This window comes from Scylla paramamosain, chromosome 10 (assembly GCF_035594125.1).
Source record: "Scylla paramamosain isolate STU-SP2022 chromosome 10, ASM3559412v1, whole genome shotgun sequence".
NCBI classification, from domain to species: domain Eukaryota; kingdom Metazoa; phylum Arthropoda; class Malacostraca; order Decapoda; family Portunidae; genus Scylla; species Scylla paramamosain.
The window spans coordinates 2,342,715-2,369,716 of NC_087160.1; the positions used below are offsets into that span (position 1 = coordinate 2,342,715).

Here is a 27,002-nt window from a genome sequence, read left to right on the forward strand (position 1 = left end):
GGCACTATTTTTCATACTATGCATTTAAACATACACAGTGAATCTTTGATATAACGAACTAATTGAGGGAAGGCCAGCAGAAGGCTACACAAGGGTGACTCATCATTGGCTACCACTCACCTGCTACTGGCACCCATCCATGCAATGCCTAATAAGGTGTTTGTGTAAGTATGTCACCCATTTGTAAGTGACATTGCCACATGTATCAAACTTCTGTCACATATACAGACCTACAGTTTTCTTAATACAAGGCTTTTTGATAGGTTTAAAAGTTAATTTTATCTGACACTTGTTATACTGAAGCTCGTTATATCAAAAATTTAGTGTACATGGTATATGTTTGTCTCTATCTGTCTCTCTATCTATCCTGTATTCATCTGTCTATCTATCTATCTATCTATCTATCTATCTATCTATCTATATATATATATATATATATATATATATATATATATATATATATATATATATATATATATATATATATATATATATATATATATATATATATATATATATGTGTGTGTGTGTGTGTGTGTGTGCAACATGTGTCAAGATGTTTTTCATACTTACAGAATGATTTATTTTTGTTATCTTTATGAGGTATTACACTTAAGTAACCAAATTTCCCTTAATCAGTCTGTCACTTCAATACATGTTAGATGGAACTCCATCTTAGGAGTGGCTCTGGCAGAAGAGTAAACTTACTCCTATCCATACATTTTGTATTTCCACATTCCAGTCTCTTCACTTCCAGCCTCATCTCCCTGCCAAACACTCTATCACTGTATCAGGTGCTGTTCCCAAGTATTATCCATAGGAAATGACCATAAGATTGTGTCAGAAAAGTGGACATCAAGCACAAACAAATAAGATTGGACACTTGCTAAGGTAATCCAGGAATGATACAAGACAGGACACACATGAGACTAGATGAGGAAATGAAATAAGAATATTATTGTAATAACAGAAGTGTGAAGACAATTCTTTCTTCAAATGTGTCAAAATACCTCATTTGTAAGTAAACTTCTTGTAATGCTCTTATCTTACAGCCAGTTTTTATTTTTCCTTTATATTCATTACTATGAAGATCCACTTTCTGCTTTCTAAAAGAATTCTTTTTGTTATAATCTGTAACAGATTTTTTAAATTCTTTTATATTTGAATACTACTATATAATGTACTATAATTTTTAAATGTGTTCACTTTTTAATAAATTAATTATATTTGGTAAATTGTACTTAACTACTTTGTGATGATATTCCCAGTACTATATACCGACATAAAATACTTCAGCTACAACACACTTCACCCTCATTGACCAGAACTATCAAATGCACATATTGTAGAATTTGCTGTTGGAACATTTACCATTGTCTGTATATTTACAGACAATGGTAAATGCACTCCTTGTGTATAATCAATTCTTGAATTTTTCCAGTCTTGTATACAACAGTAATGTTAGCATAGCTATATTGTGTGTGCTGCTAATGTTCACATATTACAGTAATGTATAGCTCATCAACTACAATGTTGCCATCTTTGTCTCACTCAGTAAATATGAGAACATGTCTGTGCCAATTTTTACATTGCCATTTATGGAAATGATCTTTGGATAATGGAAATGAATACTAATGTTTTGTATTAGAACTAACCCTAAATATCAACAACTACCTACACAAACACCTGATATTTGCCAAATAAGACAGAGATGACAACAATGTGGCTTACAAGATATACACTACAATAATCTCTCCAATATCCAGAAGTTTGACAATGGGCCTCATTGGTATCTAGACTAATACTAAGCCAGACACATGTCCAGTTAAATATCCAGACATACATGCACTAGCCACCAGTGCAACTCAAGCTTCCTACTGCACATCTCTCTTTGGCCAGTGTCACACGTGTGTGTGAATGTGTGTGTGTTCTGTCTTCATGTACAGAATGATGCAGTGGTGCAGTGTGGTGCCACTGCATAGCTTAGAACTTGTGAGTATGTTTTTTCTTCTCACATTCTGCATAACACAGTGGTATGGCACCAATGCAGCATGGTGTGGCACTTTATAGTGGATGTGGCAGCAGTGCAATAATGAAACACCTCTTATTCGTTTGTGTGTGTTTTCACAGTGCAGCAGTGCTGTTGCTGTATAGTATGACATTGGCTTTTCTCTCCTTCTCTCACATGCAAGCCAGTGTGACTAGTGTTGTGGTAAACAAATGGTTTATCCACATAAACAATCTGTATGTTCAGGAGTACTGGGTGTACACAGAAATACATATACAATGCACAGCATGTATATATTTTTACTATCTGCAGATATGCTATATACAATTGCATTACTATTTCACTGAGTGGAATTTCTTGCCATTGTTGTTCCACACATCTACAAAGCTGCAATTTTTTCCCTGTTCCTGCTAGCCACTGGTCATGTTCACATCTGCACCCTTCCCTCACCTGCTGCCTCCTACCATGGGGCACATGCATTGCCCAGAATGATTTTTTGTGATGTATTATCACATGAAATGAACAAATTTGACATTCATTTTCCTTCTTTATGATGCTTCACTATACACATGCACATACAGAAAACATATAAACTATCTTTGAAAACACTAATATGTGTAGTGTGGCAGATGTGGAACAGAGGGAAAAGGTCCAAAAAATTCTTCATAAATAAGCATCTGTGACAGAAATGTAGAAAAAATGTGCCTTAGAATTGGTTGTACACTTCTATAATACTGTATAATACCATTTCTGTAATGATGCCCAGTAAAAGAAAATTAATTGGACATACAGTATTCATACAAATGCAACACCTGGACATGGAGTTCACGAATTAGGACGGATATTGGTGGGATTACTGTATGATCTATGAATGTTGGCAGCACATACAATACAGCTATAATCATTGTTGTTGTTTATAGGAGAGGTGATTACAATATCAACTGCATTTTGGGGTGGCTGAACTTGGACCCTTGGAAGCCCTGGAAGCCATTCATATAGGTCATACTATGATGTCAAAAGCATTCCATCAAGGTACAAGTAGCTAAACTGCTCGTGCATGGTTAGTTCTACATGATAATGTCATGATAAACAAACATTATTTGGGTATTATAACACTTTTTAATTTGTCTGTGACATTTGCAGCACCATAAACACAAATGCTATGAACCGCGCTGTTCGCTTGTACTCCAGTTCCTGATGATCATGCCTCATTACATTACATTTGTTGATCACATAAAGTAAGCCTGGACACCTGACCAAAATGTGGCTCTAATAAGTGCCACATTTTTATCTCAAGAACAAGTGCTAGTAGAATTTAAACATGCACAAGCACCATAAAGTAGCTATACTAGAAATAATGAGAATAGCTTCTGGATCTATATTATATATGGTGTAACACGAGTTTCTGCAAATACTGAAAGAGGTGAAAGTGTGCAATTCTAAGTAGAAAATGTTCTATACACATGCATTTTAAGGCTTTGTTTATCCATCAGAGGAGCTGAAAATGTATGGGACATGCAGGTGTACTTTGCGTGTAGCTATGAGGTGACAGACAGACAGTTGCACTGTCACAGCCTCGGAGGTGGTACTTGGTCAAATTATGAATGATTTAATCTTATTTTTTGCAAGCTGTGGAATATTACAGTATCTTATATTGAGACAAATGGTATTAAAAAGCATGTAATTTACCGATAAGCATTACACGACAACATTATTGTGGTGATAAAAGTACTCCTTTAAGATTCTATGTGGCATCATCACTCGGCTGTTTTCAAGGTCGCTCAGACTCGCTTCCCCCTCCTCCCTCGCTTCAATGATGCCACAGCATTTTACAGGCGTACTTTTAATCGCCGCAATAATGTTGTCGTGTAATGCTTATTGGTAAATTACATGCTTTTTTAATATCATTTGTCTTGTTATAAGATACTGTAATATTCCACAGTTTGCAAAAAAATGAGATTAAACTATTCATAATTTGAGCAAGTGGCACCTCTGAGGCTGTGAAAGTGCAACCCATCTGTCTGTTACCTCACAGTTACACGCAGAGCAAACCTACAAGCCCCATACATTTTCAACTCCTCTGACATGTAAACAAAGCCTTAAAATGCATATGTGTATAGAACATTCTGTACTTAGAATTACACATTCTTTCACCTCTTTCGATATTTGCAGAAACTCGTGTTACACCCCGTATATCTTTATTACCCATATCATCTTTGTTAATCTGACAAAACAATTGTCTGATAATATCCTTAAATTGAAGTTTTCACATATTTTGTGTCCAACTTCTACAAAAGAAAAGATTAGCTTACTGACTTTCATACATATCACATCAAATATCCATAATAATAAAAACAAGAAAACAAAATAACAATAGCATTTATACATGAAGTACCACTGAAGAACCTGCAGTCTTTGCTCCATAATGGCCAGCCCAGAACTGTTCATCTGTACTTGTATTGGTGAACTTGATTGCACACAGCCCTTCTACATGATCTGCCACCAAACTCATCTGTTGTGAAAGTGATCAATTTCACTATGATAATATAATTGTAAACAAGCAAGTATTCTTTGTTGCCAGCAATTGCATTTTTGAGCCTGAACATTTTGATAACTTGAGGCTTAAGATAAATTAATGAAATAACTTATCAGATTACTTATTTTTTAATCATATCTTTAGGAAGGTCAATAAATGAGAAGAGAGAAAAACTTTATATGCAAGATATAATTTTAAAAATTCAAAGAAAAAATAAAGGTATGTATGTGTGATTTATTATCACCACTAGGATGATGAGGATCTTCAGTAAATTATTATTAATTAGTTGATAAATGATATTTAATCACCTTATACCACTCCATCCTCTCCACACCATCAGTGCTAGACGACCAGTCTTGCTTGTAACTAACAGGTGTTCCACTTCCAAAAATCTTCACTTTCATTGTACTCCGTGCAGCACAGTCAAATCTGGCGCTAACCCTAACAGTAAAGAAGCACTGAATTAAATTTTTAACAATGTTCAATATAAAGTCAATGATAACTATCTTTTGGGGGAAGCATTTTTCAAAAGTCACTGTTGAGTATTTCCATATGAAATTAGTATACTGCCATCATTTATTTGAGACTCATTGTATCATGTTAATCACCAGAACACAATGTAAGGGATGCAGTTTAGTTGAGAATATTTCAAAAGGTGAATCTGAAGGAAGATAAAGAGCTTATGAAAGAAGAAAAACGAAGAAGAGGAAAGAATTATAACTATGATGGAAGGGATGGCTGCCCATTTTTCTGATGTCACACCGTCAGAGGCTTAGCCAGGTACTATCCATCAGAGAGGAGACACATGGGGAGCCACAGCCCAGCATTGTGGAGACACTATGCAAGAATGAGTTCAGGAACATTCTGATGCCACATATGTACAGGAATACTGCAATAATACAGATGCTCCCCTATTTACGAATATTCGAGTTAGAAACTTTAGCAGTTACAAACAAGAGCCGACTCAGGAGCAATCCTAAGTCACCTGTAACGTCTAGATCATGACTGCACCTCTGTGTCACACCAAATGGGAGGACAAAACACACTCAAAAAATGCTAGACTATGTGGTATGACAGCATGATATGAGTCGCTGAGCGGTTCTTGTGATACAGGTGATATGTGGTGTGGTGGGGAGTGATATGAATTGTTGAGTGACTATTTATAGTATGGGCTCTTGTGTGGCTGGTATGAGGAGTGACATGATGTGGTTTGGTGTCCATGGTATGGCTTGGTGCTCTCTGTGGTGTGGTGTGGTTAAGTGTTATGTGTGACATGGTGTGGAGGGTGAGATGTGACTAAATGTGATGGTTGTGGTGTGGCTTCATGTGGTGTGACTTGTGTGTGATATGGTTTGTTGTGGGGCCAGTTGTTGTGTGTGGTGTGATGTAACTATGTGGCTGAAACTGGCTCAAAAGTCAGGAGTCACTTGTAACAGCAAGATAAAGATGTAGCATGACAGCCAAAATGGGCTCTGTTGAAGTGAAGGGGTGGCTGATCACCATGTGCAGCAGTGGAGACAAAGGAGCAGCACCAGGCCAGTGATAAACAAATTTCCTTTTCATTTCTTCATACAACACAAGCCCAGGTACCATGCTTAATATTGACTGTACAGTGTGCAACAGAGGCTGCACAAGAAGTAAGGCAATGACATGTGAAACATGTGGCAACTGGTACCATGCAGCTTGTGTCAGGCACAGGGAGGCATTGATGAAGCTGCTGTGGAGCGAGCACTTCATCTTTATACAAGCACTGTATGGAAGAATCATGAGAAGAAATGTAGGCAGGCACAATGGCAAAGAAGAGAAAGTGGGAAGAAGCACAGAAAACAGAAAGGATAGGAAAAGGACGAGGAAGCCAGCTCAAGCTTGGACAACCAGGGCCAGAAGAAAGGAGGCGACACCACAGCAGCAGGACCCAGGACTGGACCTGAAGAGCAGGACAGGAGTGAGGGGAGTGACTGCCAAGGACAGGAAGCAAAGACCAAAGGGAAAGAGGGTAATGTAACAAAGTAACATGCATGTGACATGCACAGTAGAAGAGTATGAAGTGGTGGTGGAGACAGAGGTATGCCAGACAGAGCAGCAGTAGGACAACAAAGACCAGGTGAGTGGAGACACAGCCCAGGAAAATTCAACATGGTTATGAGTTTGTGCACACACATGGAGGTAAATACAAAAAAAGTAAAAGGTAAGACTGAAAACTGGTAATTAAAGAGAATACTTTGGCTATTTGGAGATAGTATTTTGAAGCGAGTAGGAAATGGAATTAATTTCCTAACTGAGAAATATTATAAGATTATGGACAGGACAGAAAGTGGTGTGAGTATTGAAAAATACCATGGTGTGTTAAGGATAGTTTAGCAGAGATGACAGAAAATTATCTAGCAGTGGTGGGAGGAGGAGTAAACAGTCTGTTGGGGGGTAGGTGAGTGGAAGACCGAGAGTCCTGGGCAAGATAATGAAAATGACTTGGGAGAAGACAGGAAAGAAGCCTCTCTCATGTGTGTACCCATGAGGAGAAGGCAGGGGAGAGTACTGATATCAAAAGGAGTATGAGAGGTATGAGAGAGAGACACGAGATGATGCAAATGATTCTGAGTTAGGGCATAATAAGAATGAAAGGGAGGAGAAAACAGGAAGGGAATAGATGGTGCTCCTACTGGGACTGTGTATAGAGATGAATGGAAAAATTATTCAGGCAGTGAAGGAGTTCCTGGAGAAAATGTGGTGTGCTAGATGTAGGGACAGGTAGTGTGGAGAATATTTTTTTCTTTTTCTTCCCTACAGGAGCTGCCATTCCAAAGCCCTGGCTCAGGAGCAATCCCGAGCTACCTGCAGCATTAAGATCAAGATCACTCTGCTGCACCACTGCATTAGGAAACATAGAAACAGACTGGGTGAAGAGTGAGAGAGGAGTTAGGCAAGGCTGTATATTGTCACCAACCTCTTTTAGCCTGTATACAGAGGAGTTAGCAGCTAAAATGAGAAGAATGAATGTAAGGGTAAGTGTGGGAAATGATATGTGCTTCTTTATGCAGATGATGTAGTTGTTATGAGTGAATCAGCAGATGAGCTTCAAAGTTTGTTGGATGTTGTGGATGGGTATGGGAAAGACTTTGGAGTAGGGTTTAGCAATGGAAAAAGTAAGGTAATGATTGTGAATAGGTCAGAGGATGAAAGTAATGTGGTATGGAGACTTGGAGAGAATGAGTTGAAACAGGTGCAAAAATACAAGTGCTCAGTGATGTGGATGAGTCCTAGTGGGTGTGCAAAGGCAAAAAAATGAAAAGATAAGTATGGTAAACCATTGGGTAGGTTGAATGGGAAGTGCAACAAGGATAAGAGCAAGTAAGTATGATGTGTTGAGAGAAGTGTGGAAGAGTGTGGCTGTACCAAGTATAATGTATGGTATGGATGTGATTGCATGGAATGAAAGTGAAATTGATAAGTTAGAAGTGGGCCAGAATAGAGTAGCAAGGATGGCACTGAGTGCACTAAGGTACGCAGCAGTAGAAGCCTTGAGAGGTAATATGGGATGGAGCACCTTTAGGGAAAGACTCACAAAAGCCACACTTAGGTACAAGATTAGGCTTGAGAGAATGGATGACACAAGAATAGCAAGGAAGGTATACCTGTGGAATGAAAGTGGAAGCAAATGGAGGAAGAGGTGCATGAAAATGACAGACAGGAATGGATTACAAGTTGTGTGGGCGATGAGAATGGCTGGGAGGAATCAAAATGAACGTGAATGGGTGGTAACATGAGGAGGCAGAGTGGGAGCTGAATGGGATGTGAGAAAATGGAAGAATGAGATAGACAAAGAAGTGAAATATGTGGGACTGAATGAATGGAAGAATGAGATGGAAAGAAAGAAGACCCTGGATTGGTACAAGGAGAAAGGGGCCCCGAGATATGAAAGGTGGTATGATGGAACCCTGGGCAGTGATCTTCTCTTCTGAGTGAGGGCACAGTGTATGGATGTGAATGCAAGGAATTATAGATGGTCTGAGTCCCGCAGCATAATGTGCCGGATGTGTGACATGGGAGAGGATGAGACGGTGGAACATGTGGTGCTGGAATGTATGAAGTATGCCAAAGACAGGAATGACATGATGCAAGTGATACTGACTGAGTTAGGCCATGATAGGAATGAAAGAGTGGAGAAGACAGGAAAGGAGTGGATAGTGTTGTTGCTGGGACTGTGTAGAGAAGATGACTGAGGCAGTGAAAGTTTCTGGAGAGAATGCAGCATGCCAGATGTAAAAACAATTAGTGTAGAGGATGCTGTTCGTTTCTCTTTGTTTCCCTTCTACAGGAGTTGTCGATCCAAAGGCCTGGCTTAGGAGTGATTCCGAGCCACCTGTACCATCAAGATCAAGATCAAGACATAAGATGTGAGGGGAAAACAAACACTCACACAGAGGTAAGTTGTATGGCTAGCATAAACAAGCATATTTTAGTGTTTTTAATACCCCAAATTTTGTAATCTTCGAGTTTTATGCTTTGGCTTTGGAAGAAAGTAAGTACAAAACACAAGACATCCAAATTTTTTAGATAATATGACTTACTAATATAATGACTTACAAACTGCAGTCGGGAAAAACACATTCGTACGTCAGGGAGCATCTGTATACAGCAGTCACCACCAGTGGTAAAGTAGTTGATTCTCATTGAGGGGCATGTGTCCTTTCTTGCTCCATCTAAGCCACTCTGTATCATTCTTCCTAATGAAGCATCAGAGCCACAAGTTTTAGAACTAGTTGTTTTATAAACTCTGGACTTTTTACTAACCATTCTGAAACCTTAATTTTGGGTTGAAGGATGTCTATCATCCAAGGTTGAAGCTTGTGATTCTCAAGTTTGATCATCTGTGTACGGGTGCATGGTGTAAAGGAGGACACAAAGCAGTGCTGTGTGGGCAGACCTGCCTCTTCAGGGATGAGATTGGAACCAACGGGTGCATTTTCCACATCTAGTCCATTTCCACCATGCTTAACATGCCATTTATTCAATCCATCTAAAAAGAAAGATAAGTTCTATATATATATATATATATATATATATATATATATATATATATATATATATATATATATATATATATATATATATATATGCACATATATACTCCACAATATGGCTAGTTTTCATCTACTCTTAAAGTTAAGTAGAAAGCACAACATAGGTCCTCCTTTCAACTGCAGGATCACAAATTTCTATCTACTGTTTATGCTAAGTGCAGTACGACTAGATATTTTTAGTTTTTAATTTTGGTAACTCAATCTGTTGCTGGTAAAAATTTTGGAAATCCTCCGATCAATCATAGAATCAGACAGAGATAAAGAAAGTGCTGGTTTAAATCAAGAATCAAACTATTTCATCAACAAATCTTCATTAATAATTGCCTAATTTAAATGCTGCAAGTGTAGTAAATACCATGTAAACACACAAAATGTATAAAAAATTGTATACAAATTTCTTAATTTTGACCTACAAATGTGGTATTTTAATTTAGTGATAATGTAATGTGATTTTTTAAAAATAGAAATTGCATTAATTTTTATAGAAAATTTTCCTCCACCTCTCCTGTTCAAATTTCACATTTCACACTAAACTAGGGAGAGTCTATACTCAATGTTCATTGATGGAAGTATTATGTGTTGTTTTTAATGGAAACAGGCTGAGGACCACTAGGAATAAGTAGGATAGTTATAAGGAAAAAGGAAGACAAGCAGAACTGAGAAAATGGTGGAGGAAGAGAAAGCTGATAAGAACAATGCTGCCAGTTGCTATAGAAAGCAGACTTGTGTCGCCTCCTTTTACTGGCCCACATAGACATCCCCATTGTGTATCAACCCACCCTGCAGGCCACTGTGAGAATCTGGTGAGGAAGTGAGGGCAGAGGATGACCATGGTCAACCAGACCTACAAGACAATGTGCTGGTTATGGTAGTGACAAGACTTATCTCTCTCTTATATATATATATATATATATATATATATATATATATACAGTAAAATCCCTCTCATCCGGCATTCGAGTATCCGGCAGCTTCAAGTATCCGGCACATTTTTCCCCGAGCCTTAAAATCAATAAAAAATCAATGTGTACTCATAAAATCAATTAAAATTCCCACGCAAGGCATACTTTGTCCCCTTGCCACCAGAGCGCACTGCTTCGCACCACCCGTGGCCCACTGCACTGTGTTTATTCAGTGACTCAGTCCCGCGTGTGCACTGTTTATCGCCTGACGCCTTCATCATGCCTAAAGTTGTAGAAAAGAGGAAGCGTGTTGTGCTTACACTTAAGCAGCTGATCAGATCAGCTGCTGATTAAGATCAGCTGATCTTTGTTATGGTAAGATGCGTGAGTGTAGGGTGGTGATTGTGGACATAATTTCACTTCTATTCAAGTATCCGGCATGTCGGCGGTCCCATTGATGCTGGATAAGAGGGATTTTATATATATATATATATATATATATATATATATATATATATATATATATATATATATATATATATATATATATATATATGGCGGGAGTAACTATGACTCCTGGAGGTCCCGGGATGGTGTCATGCTGTGACTCCCCGAGTGACGTGAAAAACCTCCTTGAGACTTAGTTACTGGGGAAGTCTGCCTCCTAGTGGCGCCCGCTGGAAACGTAGGAACAAGCCTGAAGGATTGGGCCTATGGCTAAAGTGCTTCCCCACGAGATGAATGTGAGGCGGGGAGTTGGACAAATATTCCATCCTCCCTTCTCATAGACGTTCATAGAGTAATGGGGTTCCGCCAGGCTTCGGAGCCCAGAACAGCTTCACTGATCCGGAGTCCTTCTGCTCCTTCGAGTTCTCTATCTTGTTGGGGTGGGGGGCTGTCAGGGTGATTTGCCGAGTCAGTGGTCAAACCCACTTACCCTCGACAGCGGTAGTCACTCTGGCATTTCCGGGATGACGGCACGCTGGTGAGGGGTAGTGTTCTTCCTTCCTTCAAATACCAGCGGGTTCATGGCTTTGATAATGGGGTACACGGTGCGGATGCGGTACCAGTCCCCCCTGGGTCCAAGGGGTGGGCATAGAGCCTCTGTGTTCGTCCTGAGGACCAAGGGCGTCCTAGCAGAGTTTGTAGTCTGCGAATTGGTGTTTCGTGCTGCGGCAGGCCTAGTAGCTCAGGTAGCCAACCGCCTGGCTGAGGGTGGCGTCCTCAGAACTGGAATCCTGTCGGGGGCGACCTCGGCAGGTAGGTTTCGCATCACCTGTGCCATTGAAGATGGTAGGTGTGAGTAGTGCTGGCTTTGCCCGCTACCCTGTCGTCCCCCTAAAGGGATTGTCCTGGCTGCCTGCTATCAGCTGCTTGGTCAACAAGCGCGGGTGAACGGCGGTCGGACAAAGCATGACTCGATCAAGGTAGCCAAAAATACATTAAATAGCAGAAAACTTGCTATTTCCTTTACTTCTCACCACCATGAGTAGCTGAACACACTTATTCTGTTTCTGTTTATTTGTCTTTTTTTTTTTCATTTTCATTTATTTACTTTTTTTTTAAATGTGACAATAATTGGCACCATAACATGGCATCCACTCATAACACAAAAGACCTTTATAGAAAATAATAGAGACTGTGCAGTAGTCACAAAAAACTTGTAGCTTTGAGGAAAAAAGACATGGCCTGTAGACTCATCATCACACCAGGGCCACTCCACCTCTTGGTAATAACTTTTGACACACAAGTTTTAAAATTTTCATTTTTTTTTAAGTGAGATTATCAACCATTTCATGTTACAAAGAGATAGCCCACATTTGAATTTAATGCTATGAAAAGCAAGATAGAAAGAGGGGCAGAGAAAGCACTGTTTAGTAATATAGCTTATCCTCATTACTGTTTAATTTCCACAACTTCTGTCACAACAAATGTAGCAGATAATACAATCTGCCAACAGATGGGAGCAAAAAGGCAAGGATACAAAAAGATCTCTTACCTTGGCCACTGGGATTTTGTATAAGGTTAGTATTTACTCCCAAAAGATGGCAACTGAGACCTTGCAGAATGAGCAATGCCTTGCCCAAATCCTTTTCCTCAGCGAGTCTCTTCTCAGTAACAGCAGAGAGCTGGAACCCCTCTCTCTTAACTCTATTGTCAACAATAAATTTTAAATTAACAACTTATGTATGGTTATGATAATATGAAGACTGATAAATATTTCTAGTATGAGTTGTGAATACCACATGTCTCAGCTTATAAGGCAATTGGTTATATGAGACAATCTCAAATTTTCAAGAACCTCAATATATCAAACAACCTACCTTAATGGTTTGAATGAAACCTGTATTTAGTAAAAGCTCATAAGATTGAGGAGAAAAGACTTGCCTACAGCCACAACCAATGAATCATGGTTTTCCAGGTTGCTTGGTACTCTGATGACATTATAATCACACCAATATAATGTAATAAATTTAACATAATTTACAGTTGCCTTTCAGATGAAAGCTTACTTTACTTATTCCCAAGATTAAAAAAAAAAATGGTGCTGTTCCTTGTTTAAGTACGTCTACATTCACATAATTGTTCTTCTCTAGTTTGGCAATGGCATATATTGTTGGCAACATTTTTTTATAACTTTCCTAACATTCAATTTCAGGTAAAAAAAACATATGATATTCTTTTAAATTTTGAGCAGTGTACTTCCACCAAATGCAACAACAAGAATAAGATTTTAATGTGTGATAAATCATGTCCTTTTTGTGTCTCATAATTCATTACAATGTTACTTGTTCGTGTACCCAAGGACACCCTTATCATGAGCACTAACTGGAAAATTATTGTGGAGCCAAGGTGCACTGTTGCTCAGCAAAATACAAATAGGATATGAGGCAGGAATCTATGAACAAAGGCAGGAGTGGAACAACAGCATTTGCATTCTATTTTCGGTATATAAGACAGACCTTAGTTATAAGAGATTCTTTTAGACAGAACACTTTGTCTTATGAGCTGAGACATAAGGTGTATGTATACACTATATACTTTACATTTTGAGCAATTAGTATTGTGAAATCAAAACATATGTAAACTTCTAAAGAAAGACAGTGCAGTGCATTAATTGCATGTATTCTTATTAACCATATAATATGGCAGTAACTCTAAGATAAAAAGACTTACTTTTGAAACCAAAAGTTCCTGCTTCTTAAGATATCGTACCAATTCTTACAGACTCTTGAAACTGACACAACAAGATCAATAGCTGGCACATAAAGGAATATCTCTTCACACATCTCAGTTGGTAAAAGGAGAGTCAAGTCATTGCCTAGAATGGAAAGTACATGTAAGAGTTTGATCAGATGTGATCTCATATTTTAAACACAAACTGTTTTTTTTTGTGTAACTATTACTTGCTATTTATTGTTACATCACAGTACAAAATTTATTTAATGAAAATTGATCCAATATTACCAGTTTAGAACAACAGATGCCATTAAATTGAATACAACAACTTGAAATAATCTTTGTGATTATCTGCAACAAATCTGAGCTTTCTGGCATCTCTACTCATAATGGTCTTCACAGAGGCACTTGTAGTTCCTTACTGCATATCTCTGGCTTCTGACTGCATAAATCTTCTGACACCTCCCAGTCTAGTGTGTTCTGTGTGGCCTAGAATGCGAAAAAAAAAACATTATAGAATAAACAAAAATAAGTGCAAATGAAATGGATAGGTTATGTTAGTGGGGATAAAGGGGGGATGGGGGTTGCCCTATTGTTGGGTTAAGTTATGGTGATCAAGGGGAGACACAGCCCCACACTAGGTTAGGTTAGGTTTGGGTACCTATATTTTAATCATATATGCTCTACCAGCCCAAAAATTTATGAAAAAAATTTTTGTAGACTTTTCTCAAAGGCCAAATTTAACTCATTTTTGCATTCCCCATCTAAAAAGCCTGCTTTCCCATTAGGTCCCCAAGTCTGTTAGGCCTGGTGTTAGGTAATTGCCTACAATCCTTTCCTGGCCTTATTACTGGTCTATTCTCTTCCATTCTTTGTATATACCTAAAATGTAAATATCAGGTGGGGGGAGAAGTGCCTCTATCCTTAAGGGTGGGTGTGGGAGGGAGGTAAAGATTAGTGTTCTTAGGGGGGAGGAGGTTGATGCAACAGGGTCCAAATCAATGAGCTGACAACCCAAACAGGTTGGATTCATGGGGCCCCGCATTCATCATGGTGACTGGTGATGATGATGAAGCATTTGAAATATTTATTATGACACTCCTTGCAATGTGTGCGATGCCTTTATGAATAACTCTAGAATTACAGACATTTTAACATAAAAATACAGAATATAGGTCAGCCTTTTTATAAGCCAATGCTTTTCAGAAGAGAGAGAGAGAGAGAGAGAGAGAGAGAGAGAGAGAGAGAGAGAGAGAGAGAGAGAGAGAGAGAGAGAGAGAGAGAGAGAGAGAGAGAGAGAGAGAGAGAGAGAGAGAGAGAGAGAGAGAGAGAGAGAGAGAGAGAGAGAGAGAGAGAGAGAGAGAGAGAGAGAGAGAGAGAGAGAGAGAGAGAAATGTTATAAGAGGGATGTGTTATATCTCTCAGGTAATTTTAGGTTCTAGGGACTCAACCTGATGCAGACTTTGTCATAAGGTAAATACAGTAAGTCATCTGTCTACTACTGACTGGGATTATGAATTTTTTCACCTCAATGTGGATGACATGTTCTCTCATTTCTACAATGTCCTGATGCCTTTGATTGATAAATATGTCCTCTGCACTGAAATAAAGGCAGATTCAAAATCCTCTTAATGAAATGCCCGACCCCATGATTACTGAGGAAGAGGTGAGAGTTATCATGTGCACAATATAAGTTACTCCATTCTTGATTAGGCAGAAACTCTAAGGAGGGTACTGCTGCATTAAGACTCTGTCTAGATATTAATCATCAATTTGGAAATGTTGTCACTAAGAAACAGGCAGAGTATGAAGCTTCCATGGTTGATAGTCTCTCACACAACATAAAAATATTCCATTCACATGTATGCCATAAGGAGGTAGGTAAACCTTGGCTGGGTCCACTTAAGTTTGGTGATGGAACATAAGAACATAAGAAATAAGGGAAGCTGCAAGAAGCCACCAGGCTTATACATGGCAGTCCCTGTATGAAATACAGCTACCTATTTCCACCTATCATCCCTGTCCATAAACCTGTCTAATCTTTTCTTAAAGCTCCCTAATGTCCTAGCACTAACAACATGATTACTGAGTCCGTTCCACTCATCTACCACTCTATTTGAGAACCAATTTCTTCCTGTCTCTTTCCTAAACCTAAATTTTTCAAGCTTGAACCCATTATTTCATGTTTTACCCTGGTTGCTGATCTTATACCTTGTTATAACCCTTATACCACTTGAAGACTTATATCAGGTCCCCTCTTAACCTACGTCTCTCTAAAGAATGTAAATTTAACAGCTTCAATCTCGCCTCGTAAGGAACACTCATCACCCCCTGTATCCTTTTAGTCATTTTCCTCTGTACTGATTCCAATAGACCTATATCTTTCCTGTAATGTAGGAACCAGAACTGCACAGCGTAGTCAAGATGAGGTCTGACCAGCGCCAAATATAACTTTAATATTACCTCCGGCCTTCTACTTTTAACACTCCTAAAAATTAATCCTAACACTCTATTTGCCCTGTTTCTGGCATCTATGCATTGTTTTCCTAGACAGAGTTCAAAGCTAACTATAACTCCTAAATCTTTCTCATACCATGTACCTACCAGAGTTTCATTGTTTAATATGTACCTACTGCATGGGTTTCCTCTACCTACGCTAAGTACTTTGCATTTGTTGATATTAAACTGCATTTGCCAATATTAAACTGCATTTGCCATCTGTCTGTCCATTCATTCATCCTATCTAAATCTGCCTGCAAGGCGATGGCATCTGATTCTGACCTAATTAATCTACCTATCTTTGTGTCATCCACAAATTTACTAACATCACTACTAATTCCACTATCCAAGTCACTGATATATATTAAAAGCAACAATGGTCCTAATACTGATTCCTGTGGCACCCCACTAATTACATTACCCCACTCGGATTTAGAGTTGTTTATTACAACTCTTTGCCACCTGTCACTATGCCATGACCTTATCCAGCCAAACACCTTCCCATCTATCCTGTGTGCCCTAACCTTTTTCAAACCTAACCTTGTCAAATGCTTTACTAAAGTCCAGATATAAAATGTCATAACTATCACTATTATCTACTGCCTCATGTGCTTTACTGTAAAAAGTTAACAAGTTTTCAGGAAGTCAGGCAAGACTTCCCCTTCATGAAGCCATGCTGTGACTGATTTATCAAGTTATGTTCGTCTAAATGTTCCCTAATGTTCCTCGCTATTACTGACTCCAATATTTTACCCACAAAAGAAGTTAAGCTGACAGGTCTATAATTAAACGCTAAGATTTTATCTCCTTTCTTAAAGATGGGTACTACACTAGCCTCCCTCCACATTACTGATACCTCACCTGACTCAAGTGATTTCCTAAAGACAGAAACTAACAGCTCATTAATAACCTCTTTGCGTTCCTTAAGTACTCTGGGATATATTTCATCTGGTCCTGGTGTCTTGAACTTTTTTAGCCTATCTATCTCCTGTTTCACTATCTCCTTAGTTATGGAAATATTTGTCAGCTTCTCATTCTTATCTGCTCTAAACATCTGTTCACTATTTGGCATTTCCTGCATGTTTTCCTGAGTGAAGACAGTTAAAAAATGCTCATTCAGAATTTTACTAATCTCCTCCCCAGAACTAACCAGCTCCCCATCAGCTGCCTTTAATGGACCTATAGTATCCTTATTCTTCGTCCTGTATACCTGATAAAATCCCTTGGGGTCCGTCTTTGCCTGGCTGGCTACCTTTAATTCATAATTGCCCTTAGCTTTCCTTGTTAACCTCCTGACTGTTCTGACTAATTCATTATATTGTGGCCTTAAAACTTCTTCATCTGCCCTTAATCTCTTATATATACTTCTCTTTCGCCCTATATAATGTTTTAACCTAGCAGTCATCCATTTAGGATAATTTTTCTGTGATCTTATTGCTCTATACGGGATATTTGCTAACTGACCTGTATGCACTTTATCTACGAAATATTTATACAGCTCATCTACACTTACTTCACTTAATCCCCTCATCTTGGCCCCTACCATCCTCTCCACTCCCTCATATACTTGCCTCGACCTCTCCCATTTCAGCATGACCTGACCCTCCAACATACTCACACCTATCTCCTTCTCTGTCTCTCCTCTGCCCCTTCCGGACACATCTTCCCTCCTCTTGTCCTACACCCTCACACCTCACCTCACTTCTCTCATCTTGCTTTATCTCTCTCAACTCCATCCCAGACTTGACCTCACCCTGCATCCATTGCCAGTCAACTCCTTGGAGGTACCTTTTTAATTCCTCAAAATCTGCTCTCCTAAAGTCAGGTATTTTACTAATGTTTTTGCTTCTAAAAGTTTCTTCCCATTTTAAATTGTACCTAATTTCCCAATGGTCACTGTTACCTAGCTGTCCTCCAACCTCTACCTGCATGACTGCTTCCTAGAATATTGTTCCTTCTTGTGGGTTCTATGACTACCTGTTTTAAAAAATTATCCTGAATTGCCTTAAGAAATTCCTCTGCTTCCTTGTTACCCACCATCAGGCTCCAGTCAATATTTCTAAAATTAAAATCTACCACACATACCTGACTGTACCTCCCTGCTCTATTTATTTCCTGCTACAGTGGTGTTAATTTCCTTTGTACTGGTTGGTGGCCTGTACACTACTCCCAGTACTACTGACTGTGGTACTTCCTTAATATCTACCCATATAGACTCAGTTTTGCTATCTGTTTTAATTCTACTGTTAATACAACACTGCAATGTGTCTCTAACGTATAATGCAACGCCTCCTCCTCTCCTGTTTTCCCTATCTTTATAGAACAGTGTATAACCATCTATCTTAACCTCTGGATTAAATACTTTTCCTGACACATCTAACCAAGTTTCTGTTAAAGCAATGATATCAAGGTTCTCTACACCCGCAATTCCTCTAAGCAAGTCTATTTTATTTAAAATACTTCTACAGTTTGTGTAGTAAACACTTAAGCTATTTTCACCTTCCCTGAGCTAGTTACCTTTCCAAATTTAACTAATTTGTCTTTCATTTTGAACTCACAACCCCTTCTTCCCTCTTGACTAACAAAAAAAGCACTGGAGTGCAGTTACCTCTTGCTCGAGTGTTCCGGCCAAAACACGAGCACCATAGTGCAATAAATGCACTACATCCTGGGCGTACAAGGTATCCCTACCATAGAAGAGGTCCCAGTTGTCGATGAACGTTCATCCATTACTTTTACAATGATTCACAAGCCTGCAATTCACTGTAATATCCCTGGACAGCCACTCAGCACCAACTCCCCTCCTCGGCAAGACACCACACACCACAGGGATCCCTCCCTTGTCCCTAATCCTATCCAAAGCCTGTCGAAACCTCCCGAAGAGTTCCTCACTCCTGACCTTACCAAGGTCATTCCCTCCTGTGCTGAGAAAAACAATGGGCTTGGTCCCATCTTTTTCCAAGCACATGTCTAACCTATCAGCTACCTTCCCTATCCCAGCCCCTGGCAAACACACCCTCGACCTATGCTTCCTATCTCTGGCACAAAACACACTATCTAAGTGCCTAACTTGACTATCACCAAGCACAAGCACTCTACCTTGGGGCATGGTAACTGCATCTGCCCCCTCCTTCCTATCTTCTCCCGCCATGTCCACCTCTTCCTCTTTCACTTCCTCCAGCACACTGAAGGGATTCTTCGTCTCCACACAAGGCACCCTGAGGACCTTCAGCCTCTTGGCTCCCCTGCACACAACTGACCACTGCTCCTCCGTCACCTTACTAGGCAGGGTGACAGTGGGGCACGACCCTCCCACAGGTGCTGAGATCCTCTCACAGAACTCAGCCTGCAGGTCTGAGATCCTCTCATGAAACTCAGCCTGCACCTCCGAGATCCTTCAATGGAACTCAGCCTCCACCTCTGAGACCTTTGCAATGAAGTCCTCGAGAACAGGAGAAGTAACACAACCAGACGACTAAGCAACACAAGGCGCCATGTCTACACTAGCCAGCTATATTAGCGTCATGTCACTGCTCACTAAACACGTCCGTTCACTAGGAACCCTGACCTAAGACTCAAGGAACGGAGATGTTCTTATAGATGTTGAGGGCATGGCCAATATTCTTGCTGCAGCATTTTCTGCTGTATATGTTCAAGAGGTTCCTGATCATCCTGAATAATTATTGATTCATCTCTGAAATTTCATCAGCATATAGCTAATATTGTTCAGAAAGCAGGTGGCATGGCTCAAAACTTACTTAAATCTTCTATTAATCACAAGGCATCTTTTTTCATTCCTATTTATATAACTCACCTACAGCCGCTACTGGAATACTGCTCATCTCTGTGGAGTTTGGGATATATTACAGATCTAAGGCTACTGGAGTCTATTCAGAGATGATGGACAAAGAACATTCAAGGCATGGAACACCTGAATTACTTCCAAAGACTGAAAGCTTTGGATTCATACTCAGTTCATGGTCAAGGAGGAGGCAGTAGGCACCTGCCAAAACAATAATTACTCCCAGTGAGGTCTAAAGCACTGGATCAGGGGATGCTGTGAACTTATCATTAAACCCAGCTGTGACCTTACTGAAAGTTTCCCTTTGTGTCTCACAACACAAGGGGGCAGTCACAGCCTGCCCTCTAAAGATAACTCTCTTCCTCCATACAAAACTACAAGCACCTAATAACACACACCCTTCACTCAAAATTTCAAAATTATCATGGTGACTCCTACACCACCCTCAGAGTCCCCATCTGGGGAGGGGATCACAAATGTCCCCAGGCCGGACTGCCCTTCTGACAATGACCCTAAGTGTCTTGACACCCCCCTCAACTTTTCTTCATTAACTTCTGCAACATTCGCAGTGTAAGATCTAATTTTCAATTTGTAGAACACCACCTCTCCTCTTCTAAACCTCATCTTCTTTTCCTCACTGAAACTCAGGTGTCTGAGGCAACTGACAGTAGCCCCTTTTCTGTTCCCTCCTACTTTCTCTATCCTCATTTTCGATCCAAAGCTGGATGTTGTGTTTATGTGCGCAACGACTTAACCTGCTCTTGTGCCCACACTCTTGAATCTTATGAGTTTTCCACCATCTGGCTATGACTACAGAGTCACTGTCAAACTAAGTTTATCTCTCACCTAACTCCTCTGACTATAAGAAATTCTTTGACTATTTAACTTCCAAAGTGGAGTTATCTTCTGTAACTTCCTCAATTGGAGCCTTGGCAGATTATAACAGACAGAGCTGCAGTAGTCCACTCTTGATACAACATTGTTAATCACCAATTTCATGAATGAATCCTCATCCAGGTACTTCTTGATAAATGCAATATTTCTAAGATGACATCCAGCAGTCCTAACATCATATATCTGGCATTTCAAAGTTGGAATCTAACAACACTACCAAATCATAAGCACTTTCAACAATATGAATTTCATTACCATTTATAGTCATATTAATTGCAACAAGATTATCTTTCTTTCAGACAACCATGAATTCTGTTTTCTTTTAATTTAATTTCAGCTGCTTATAATTCATAATTTTTTGGTAGAAAATGAAATACTCCTTTAATTTACATGAAACTTTAACAGATGAAAGCTATGACACCTACTTACACGTGTTGAGATTTTCAGGACAATATATGAAAAAAAAAGAGAGAAAAATAATTTCCATAAAATTTGTAATATTTTAAATGAAATTTTACAGCACTACTTCTCATTCATTTTCTTACCCAGAATCATCAGATTTTTCTTTTATTAATTTGATCATTTATAAATATTTTTTGCTAGCAACTTCTCTAATTTATGGGTTTGTTATGACTATAAAAAATAAACAAAAGTAATTTTTTTGGTAAATTTGCAGTTTCACCCAATATCCCCAATCTCTACTCACACCCCCACCAACCCCTCCAGCAAGCTTGGGGGCCTGTGGGGAACCAGCTTTTTTTTTGGGGGGGAACCACATACGAGTGATATTTACACTGAAAATGTAGGGAAATTTCCCTAGAAGTCAAGAAAATTTCCTAACTGTAGCAAACCAAAAACCTATTATAACCAGGGGGCTGTGCCCCCTTGAACCCCCACCATTAGTATATTTGAACACAACCAGAAAGCTAAGGTAACCTAACCTAACCTAACCTTACCTATCCTAACCTAACCTATCCTAACCTAACCGCTCCTAGAGCGTCTGCGCAGCATTGATAACAAACACACGAACACACTCCAGCATTGATAACAAACACACGATCACACTCACTATCCTTTCAATGACTGGATCCCAGCTAAAAACAGAGGTAAATTTTTGAAATTCCATCCCGACCTTATTATTCGTTTGCGACAGGGTAATATGGGGTTAGAAATGCTCCTAGCAGTGTGATATAGACCGTGAGACACTTCATACTTACGTGCGGTTTATTGAGGGAAACTGCAATCATACCTGTCACTGTAATAGTTTGATAAACCAACTGTGTAGATACAGAATAAGATAGGGCCAAGCACACTTTCTTTTGTAATTAATCTCCCTCTCAACACTCATATGAAAAAGAAAAAAAAAGAAACATTTTCCGTTTTGCACACAATAGCTCCTGTTTTGTAAAAAAGCTTTCTAAGTATTTCACTGCATAATATACACCTCCAGTGCCCCTCAAATCTTTCACAAGCAAATCAAAGACCACAGTAACAAAAGCTGCACTAAGATCTAAAAGAACTAGTACTGCACATTTATCCTCATCCATCATTTCCAATAAGTCATTCATTATAGAGGAGATAGTAGTTTCAGTAGAAAATACTGGTCTGCATGTAAATTAACAATCAGGCAAGGTCAGGTGTGAGAGGGGCCAGTTTGATTTCATCATATTACGCCACCTTGGTCATCACCTTTGTGGCTTGAAAAGACCTAAAGTTTGTAGTGGTGGCAGTGTGTATCATCTCATATTTCCACTGTACTGAGTCTATTGAAAGCAAAACATAGAAAATGTGGGTCTTTCATTCTGTGGCTAAGAGAGGTGGGCGTGAATAATAGCTAGGCGACAAGGAAGCAAGGATGACACGGGATGAGGCCCCACCGCCATATCACTCACTGTTACAGTAATATGATACTGACTCACCATGGTTGTCTTTCTGCACAAAGATCGGCCTTTGATCACTAGATATAATACCTAGGAGAGCCGAGAGCATCCGCAGAAATTCTTTTTCCGTGCGGGTGCTCTGTAGCTCTAAATCTCTCTCTCTCGCATTCAGTTACACACACTTGCCAATTACCAGTTTTCTATAGCTTACCAGGCAATATTTTCCCGATATTTTATTAAATGTACCTTTTGGCACAATAGTTCTCTGGTTTAGCTCTTTTTTCATCGTTATGGTGTATATTATGTTAAGTTTTGCACTATGCATTGATGACCCAAACATTGTGGAGGAAAAGATATTGCATTTGACAAGAACAGTGCTAATTTCATTTAACAGGCAAAACACTTCGAATAATCTCAAGTTCCATTATATTTAATAACTTTTCTTCGTTAACCATTAATAGTACATAATACATTTCGCAGTCGTAACCAAGGATTCTACATAATCTTACACGTTCCTTGGTAGTAACCTATGAAACTAGGAATGCTCGCGGTACGATAACCTTTCCCGTGTTGCGCTTGGCAGCAGCAAGATCAGCTGTTTACAGGACTCGCACCCTGGGGAGAGGCAGAGCCGGGCCGGCTGCTGGTGTGCTGGGTGTTGCTCGACTGCATCTCCGGGGGAATTGCACGCTACTCTTGCCATTGATCGTGTTGGTTCATACCCTTCAGAAATACTAGTATGGATCAAACACGCAAGAAGCAGCCACCCAACCCTCGTGATGACGCGGGGCTCATCAATAGGATGGTGTTCTGGTAAGTAAGAGTTTTCACCTCGTTTCATCCGGGGTCAGGGGACGAGGGAAACAGCAGATGACACAGCGGCTGCAAGTGTTAACGCGGCGGCGGGCCTCCATTCATTGGTACCCACACGCTTGCATTTCTCACCAGTGTCATTCCTTTAAGAAAGGTTGTTCAGGCGAGAGGTTGGTCGTTCAAAAGACCACTTGAATCAAATCCTGGCGCCATGCAGGAAACAGTATAAACAGACTAATTTGATGAGCTGCCAGCGGGTCAGTGAGTATGACAAGGTTCATAAGGTTTCGTAACATCTTGTACATTGTTCTGGTTTTACGGTAGTTAAGGTAACAATCCCTGAAATGGGCTTATGACCTAGTATGCGGCTCAACAAATCATGCAGATTGTAAATGAATAAGTCGATCTAGATTTATGTTTGGTTACTTTCAAGGATACATGTTTGGTGTATGGTGTGGGTAGTGGTGAATCTGTGTCAATAGATAGATGGACATCTCGAAAAATTACTGATTGATGGAGGAAATTTGTATCACTTTGACTTATTATTGTGGAATGAGAAATAGTGGAAAGCGTAACACGATGTTAAATTGTCGCGTTAATCTTTCCCTCCCCTCTCGAGTACCGGTTGTATGAGAGAGAGAGAGAGAGAGAGAGAGAGAGATGCTCGTCTAACAGACATCACAGTCACGTGTCACCTTGAAAGTAGTGTAATAAAAAGTGCATGTACAAAAACGTTTATCACTGGCACTATTCTTGAGCCTGAGCGTGTTCTCTCATCACCGTCTTCCCGCAGAACCCATGTGTGAACCACTGGCTTTGGCTACAATAGTCTGTTTATTGGCTAGGGTTAGGCATGATGTATATACCGCACTAGAATATATATATATATATATATATATATATATATATATATATATATATATATATATATATATATATATATATATATATATATATATCGTAACTCAGTATACTAATATAACATACTGTACGTACTGAGGTAATATACTTGTGGGTGATGTTATATAGTCTCTATTTCATCATGATATGTAGTTTACATAAATATTTGTGCAATATATTAGAGGTGTGGATTAAGAGAGAGAGAGAGAGAGAGAGAGAGAGAGAGAGAGAGAGAGAGAGAGAGAGAGAGAGAGAGAGAGAGAGAGAGAGAGAGAGAGAGAGAGAGAGTACTTTACACTTATTTATTGTCAATGTTTGTACTAGTACACGTAAATAGCCAGGAGCCACGGTCAGGTGGACGCCATGCGGGTGAGAAGGCGTCTTGACATTAGCTGGTGTTCATGTAGTGTGACGTAAGGCTCATTTAAGCAATGTGCGGCCAAGGTCTTGGGAGTTTGGTGGGGTTGGCTGCCAGCTTGTCTCGTCTAGCCCACATAGCGTTATCGTGGACTGCATGGACTCCGACTATTCTAGGAGTGATAATTGCATTATAGGGTCTTCGTGCGTGCAGACCTGTGCTCGAGTGTCAGAGGTATCCGTGTTGTGCAGCAGTGCGAGGAAAAGCTTTCCCCTCGAATTAACCATTAAAGTGGCGTATCAGCTGATGCTGGCTGGAAATTGCTAAGGTCAAGACAAATCGATTAAATCCATGCCGTTCCTCCCAATCAGCTTCTGGGAGTAGAGGAAGGACGCGTTACCTTGGTTACCAGCACGCCACACTCGCTCTTCGTCCTGCCTTCCCTTTCCATCATAGTGACTACATCCGTGGCAGGCTGTGCCGAGGGAAGATGATGATGTTGAAAAAAAAGTTATGTACATGAGTACCGTTTGTTATGAGTGTATCGCAGTTAAAGTGTATTTAGGGAAATAAATTTGTACGCCCGGCAGCTCAGTGGTCGGGAACACATTGGTATATGTAAGGGAGGCAAGTGTTGGTGTTGGGTACCATGCTTATTGGCCACCGCCATTCTATGTTCTGTTGCATCAGACAAGTAAACAAGTATCCCTTAATCTGTTATTCGCTAATTTTGTACAGTGAATAGGAGCGGGCTCATAATGAAACCGTTGGTAATGTGTGCTGGTCAGCGTGCATCATTTAGCAAGTTGGATATAGCGCGGCCGTGATACTGATGAGTAAAAATTGAGTAAAAACTAATGGTTCACGAGATATAAAACTTCATTAAGTATATGATTTATCTCAGATGATGTGTGTAAAATGTCATGATTTCAATTCACATCTACATATACGTACTAGTAAGGTTGCATCCGTGAGTGTGTTGATGGGTCAAGGCTGGCGAACTCCAAACTCCTTCCTCAAATCCTACAAAAAAAAAAAAAAAAAAAAAATATCTGCTCTCCTTCTGGTTCCTTCATCAAGCTCTTTATTAACTCTTACCTTCCGACTCTTACTACAGGAGGTCTAAGGAAGCGAAGTTAAAGTTTTAGGTAATGCACAAAATTGAAACAAAAATTGTCCTCGTAGTAGGCCCACCGCCGCGGAGGAGCCAAGGCTGCCTCCATAAAGTAAGATGATTCATGAGTTTTTTTTTTTTTTTTTCAATCGTCGAAATTCTCTCTCTCTCTCTCTCTCTCTCTCTCTCTCTCTCTCTCTCTCTCTCTCTCTCTCTCTCTCTCTCTCTCTCTCTCTCTCTCTCTCTCTCTCTCTCTCCCCCTAGAGAATACACACTGACTTGGGCAAGAAAAAAAAATATTAAAACAAATACTAGGGTGCATAGTAAAAAGGAAGAAAAAAAAATTGAACAATAGAAATGTGGTGGTTTCATGTCGTCTCGTCCTGTCCACTAGCAACTACAGAATCCGAGGAGTGAATCCAGGGTCCAGAGAAACATTATCTTTCTGTGGACCTTCAGTGAAGCAGCGCTTTCTTGATTCAGCAAAATGCGAAAGCGGCGTATGACCAACTAAAAACAATTCGATTTTATTTATTTATCTGTTTATTTGTTTACTTACCTAGCTTTCACTTTCAAGCATTGGGAATACAGCACGCGCATGGTTGTTTTTCGAAGGTAGCTTAAAAGAAAGAATAATAAATAAATAGATGAAAGGTTCTCGATCCTAGTTTACATGTGAACTTATGAAGAATGGAAAATTGTCTTCCATACTCTGTGCGTATCACGTCTGTATATAACATACTTAAGGATAATACATGGTAGTATAATAACTACTATAATTATACTACTACTACTACTACTACTACTACTACTACTACTACTACTACTACTACTACTACTACTAGTAGTAGTAGTAGTACTACTGCTGCTGCTGCTGGTGCTGCTGCTACCAGTGTTGCTGCTGGGTATTAATTTCTTAAGGACAGTATCTATGCAAATTCTCTCTCTCTCTCTCTCTCTCTCTCTCTCTCTCTCTCTCTCTCTCTCTCTCTCTCTCTCTCTCTCTCTCTCTCTCTCTCTCTCTCTCTCTCTCTC

At 39.6% G+C, this 27,002-nt stretch overlaps 2 protein-coding genes across 7 annotated transcripts in view; one reads left to right on the forward strand and one right to left on the reverse strand.

Annotated features, from left to right (window-relative positions):
- Positions 1–2,542: 2,542 nt before the first annotated feature.
- On the reverse strand, positions 2,543–23,272 carry LOC135104071 (F-box only protein 27-like). Of its 3 annotated transcripts, none has more exons than XM_064010972.1 (7): positions 22,994–23,272; positions 14,130–14,196; positions 13,705–13,849; positions 12,527–12,678; positions 9,336–9,561; positions 4,853–4,985; positions 2,543–4,520 (listed from the first exon to the last, which is right to left on the reverse strand). In XM_064010972.1, exons 1-7 carry the CDS (start codon positions 23,120–23,122, stop codon positions 4,389–4,391), a joined length of 984 nt encoding a protein of 327 aa, XP_063867042.1. In that variant the 5' UTR covers positions 23,123–23,272; the 3' UTR covers positions 2,543–4,388. The 3 variants fall into 3 exon arrangements, with proteins under 3 accessions (XP_063867042.1, XP_063867045.1, XP_063867043.1); XM_064010975.1 differs by lacking the exon at positions 22,994–23,272 and adding an exon at positions 22,822–22,981; XM_064010973.1 differs by lacking the exon at positions 22,994–23,272 and adding an exon at positions 22,120–22,762.
- A 119-nt stretch (positions 23,273–23,391) lies between these two features.
- The window catches only part of LOC135104068 (ATP-binding cassette sub-family C member 4-like), a 116,075-nt gene continuing 112,464 nt past the window's right edge, over positions 23,392–27,002 (forward strand). For 3 of the 4 annotated variants that reach the window (XR_010270294.1, XM_064010964.1, XM_064010966.1), the window contains exon 1: positions 23,393–23,595. Coding sequence is in view for 3 of the 4 variants with exons in the window: in XM_064010964.1 (XP_063867034.1) it covers positions 23,522–23,595 (74 nt within the window). In the remaining variant the exon portion in view is untranslated. Of the gene's footprint in view, positions 23,596–27,002 lie in introns of all 4 variants that reach the window. The other variant, XM_064010965.1, reaches the window with a different exon arrangement.

Bases quoted from the DNA above. Each gene is read 5' to 3' on its own strand.
- LOC135104071 (XM_064010972.1), bottom strand. From the start codon at position 23,122: ATGTTTGGGTCATCAATGCATAGTGCAAAACTTAACATAATATACACC. The intron at 13,850-14,129 runs GTAAGGAACTAC...TTTCCATTCTAG, and splicing joins TCAGAAGCCAGAGATATGCA to GCAATGACTTGACTCTCCTT. The intron at 4,521-4,852 runs GTGATTAAATAT...CTTTCACAACAG, and splicing joins AGAGGATGGAGTGGTATAAG to ATGAGTTTGGTGGCAGATCA.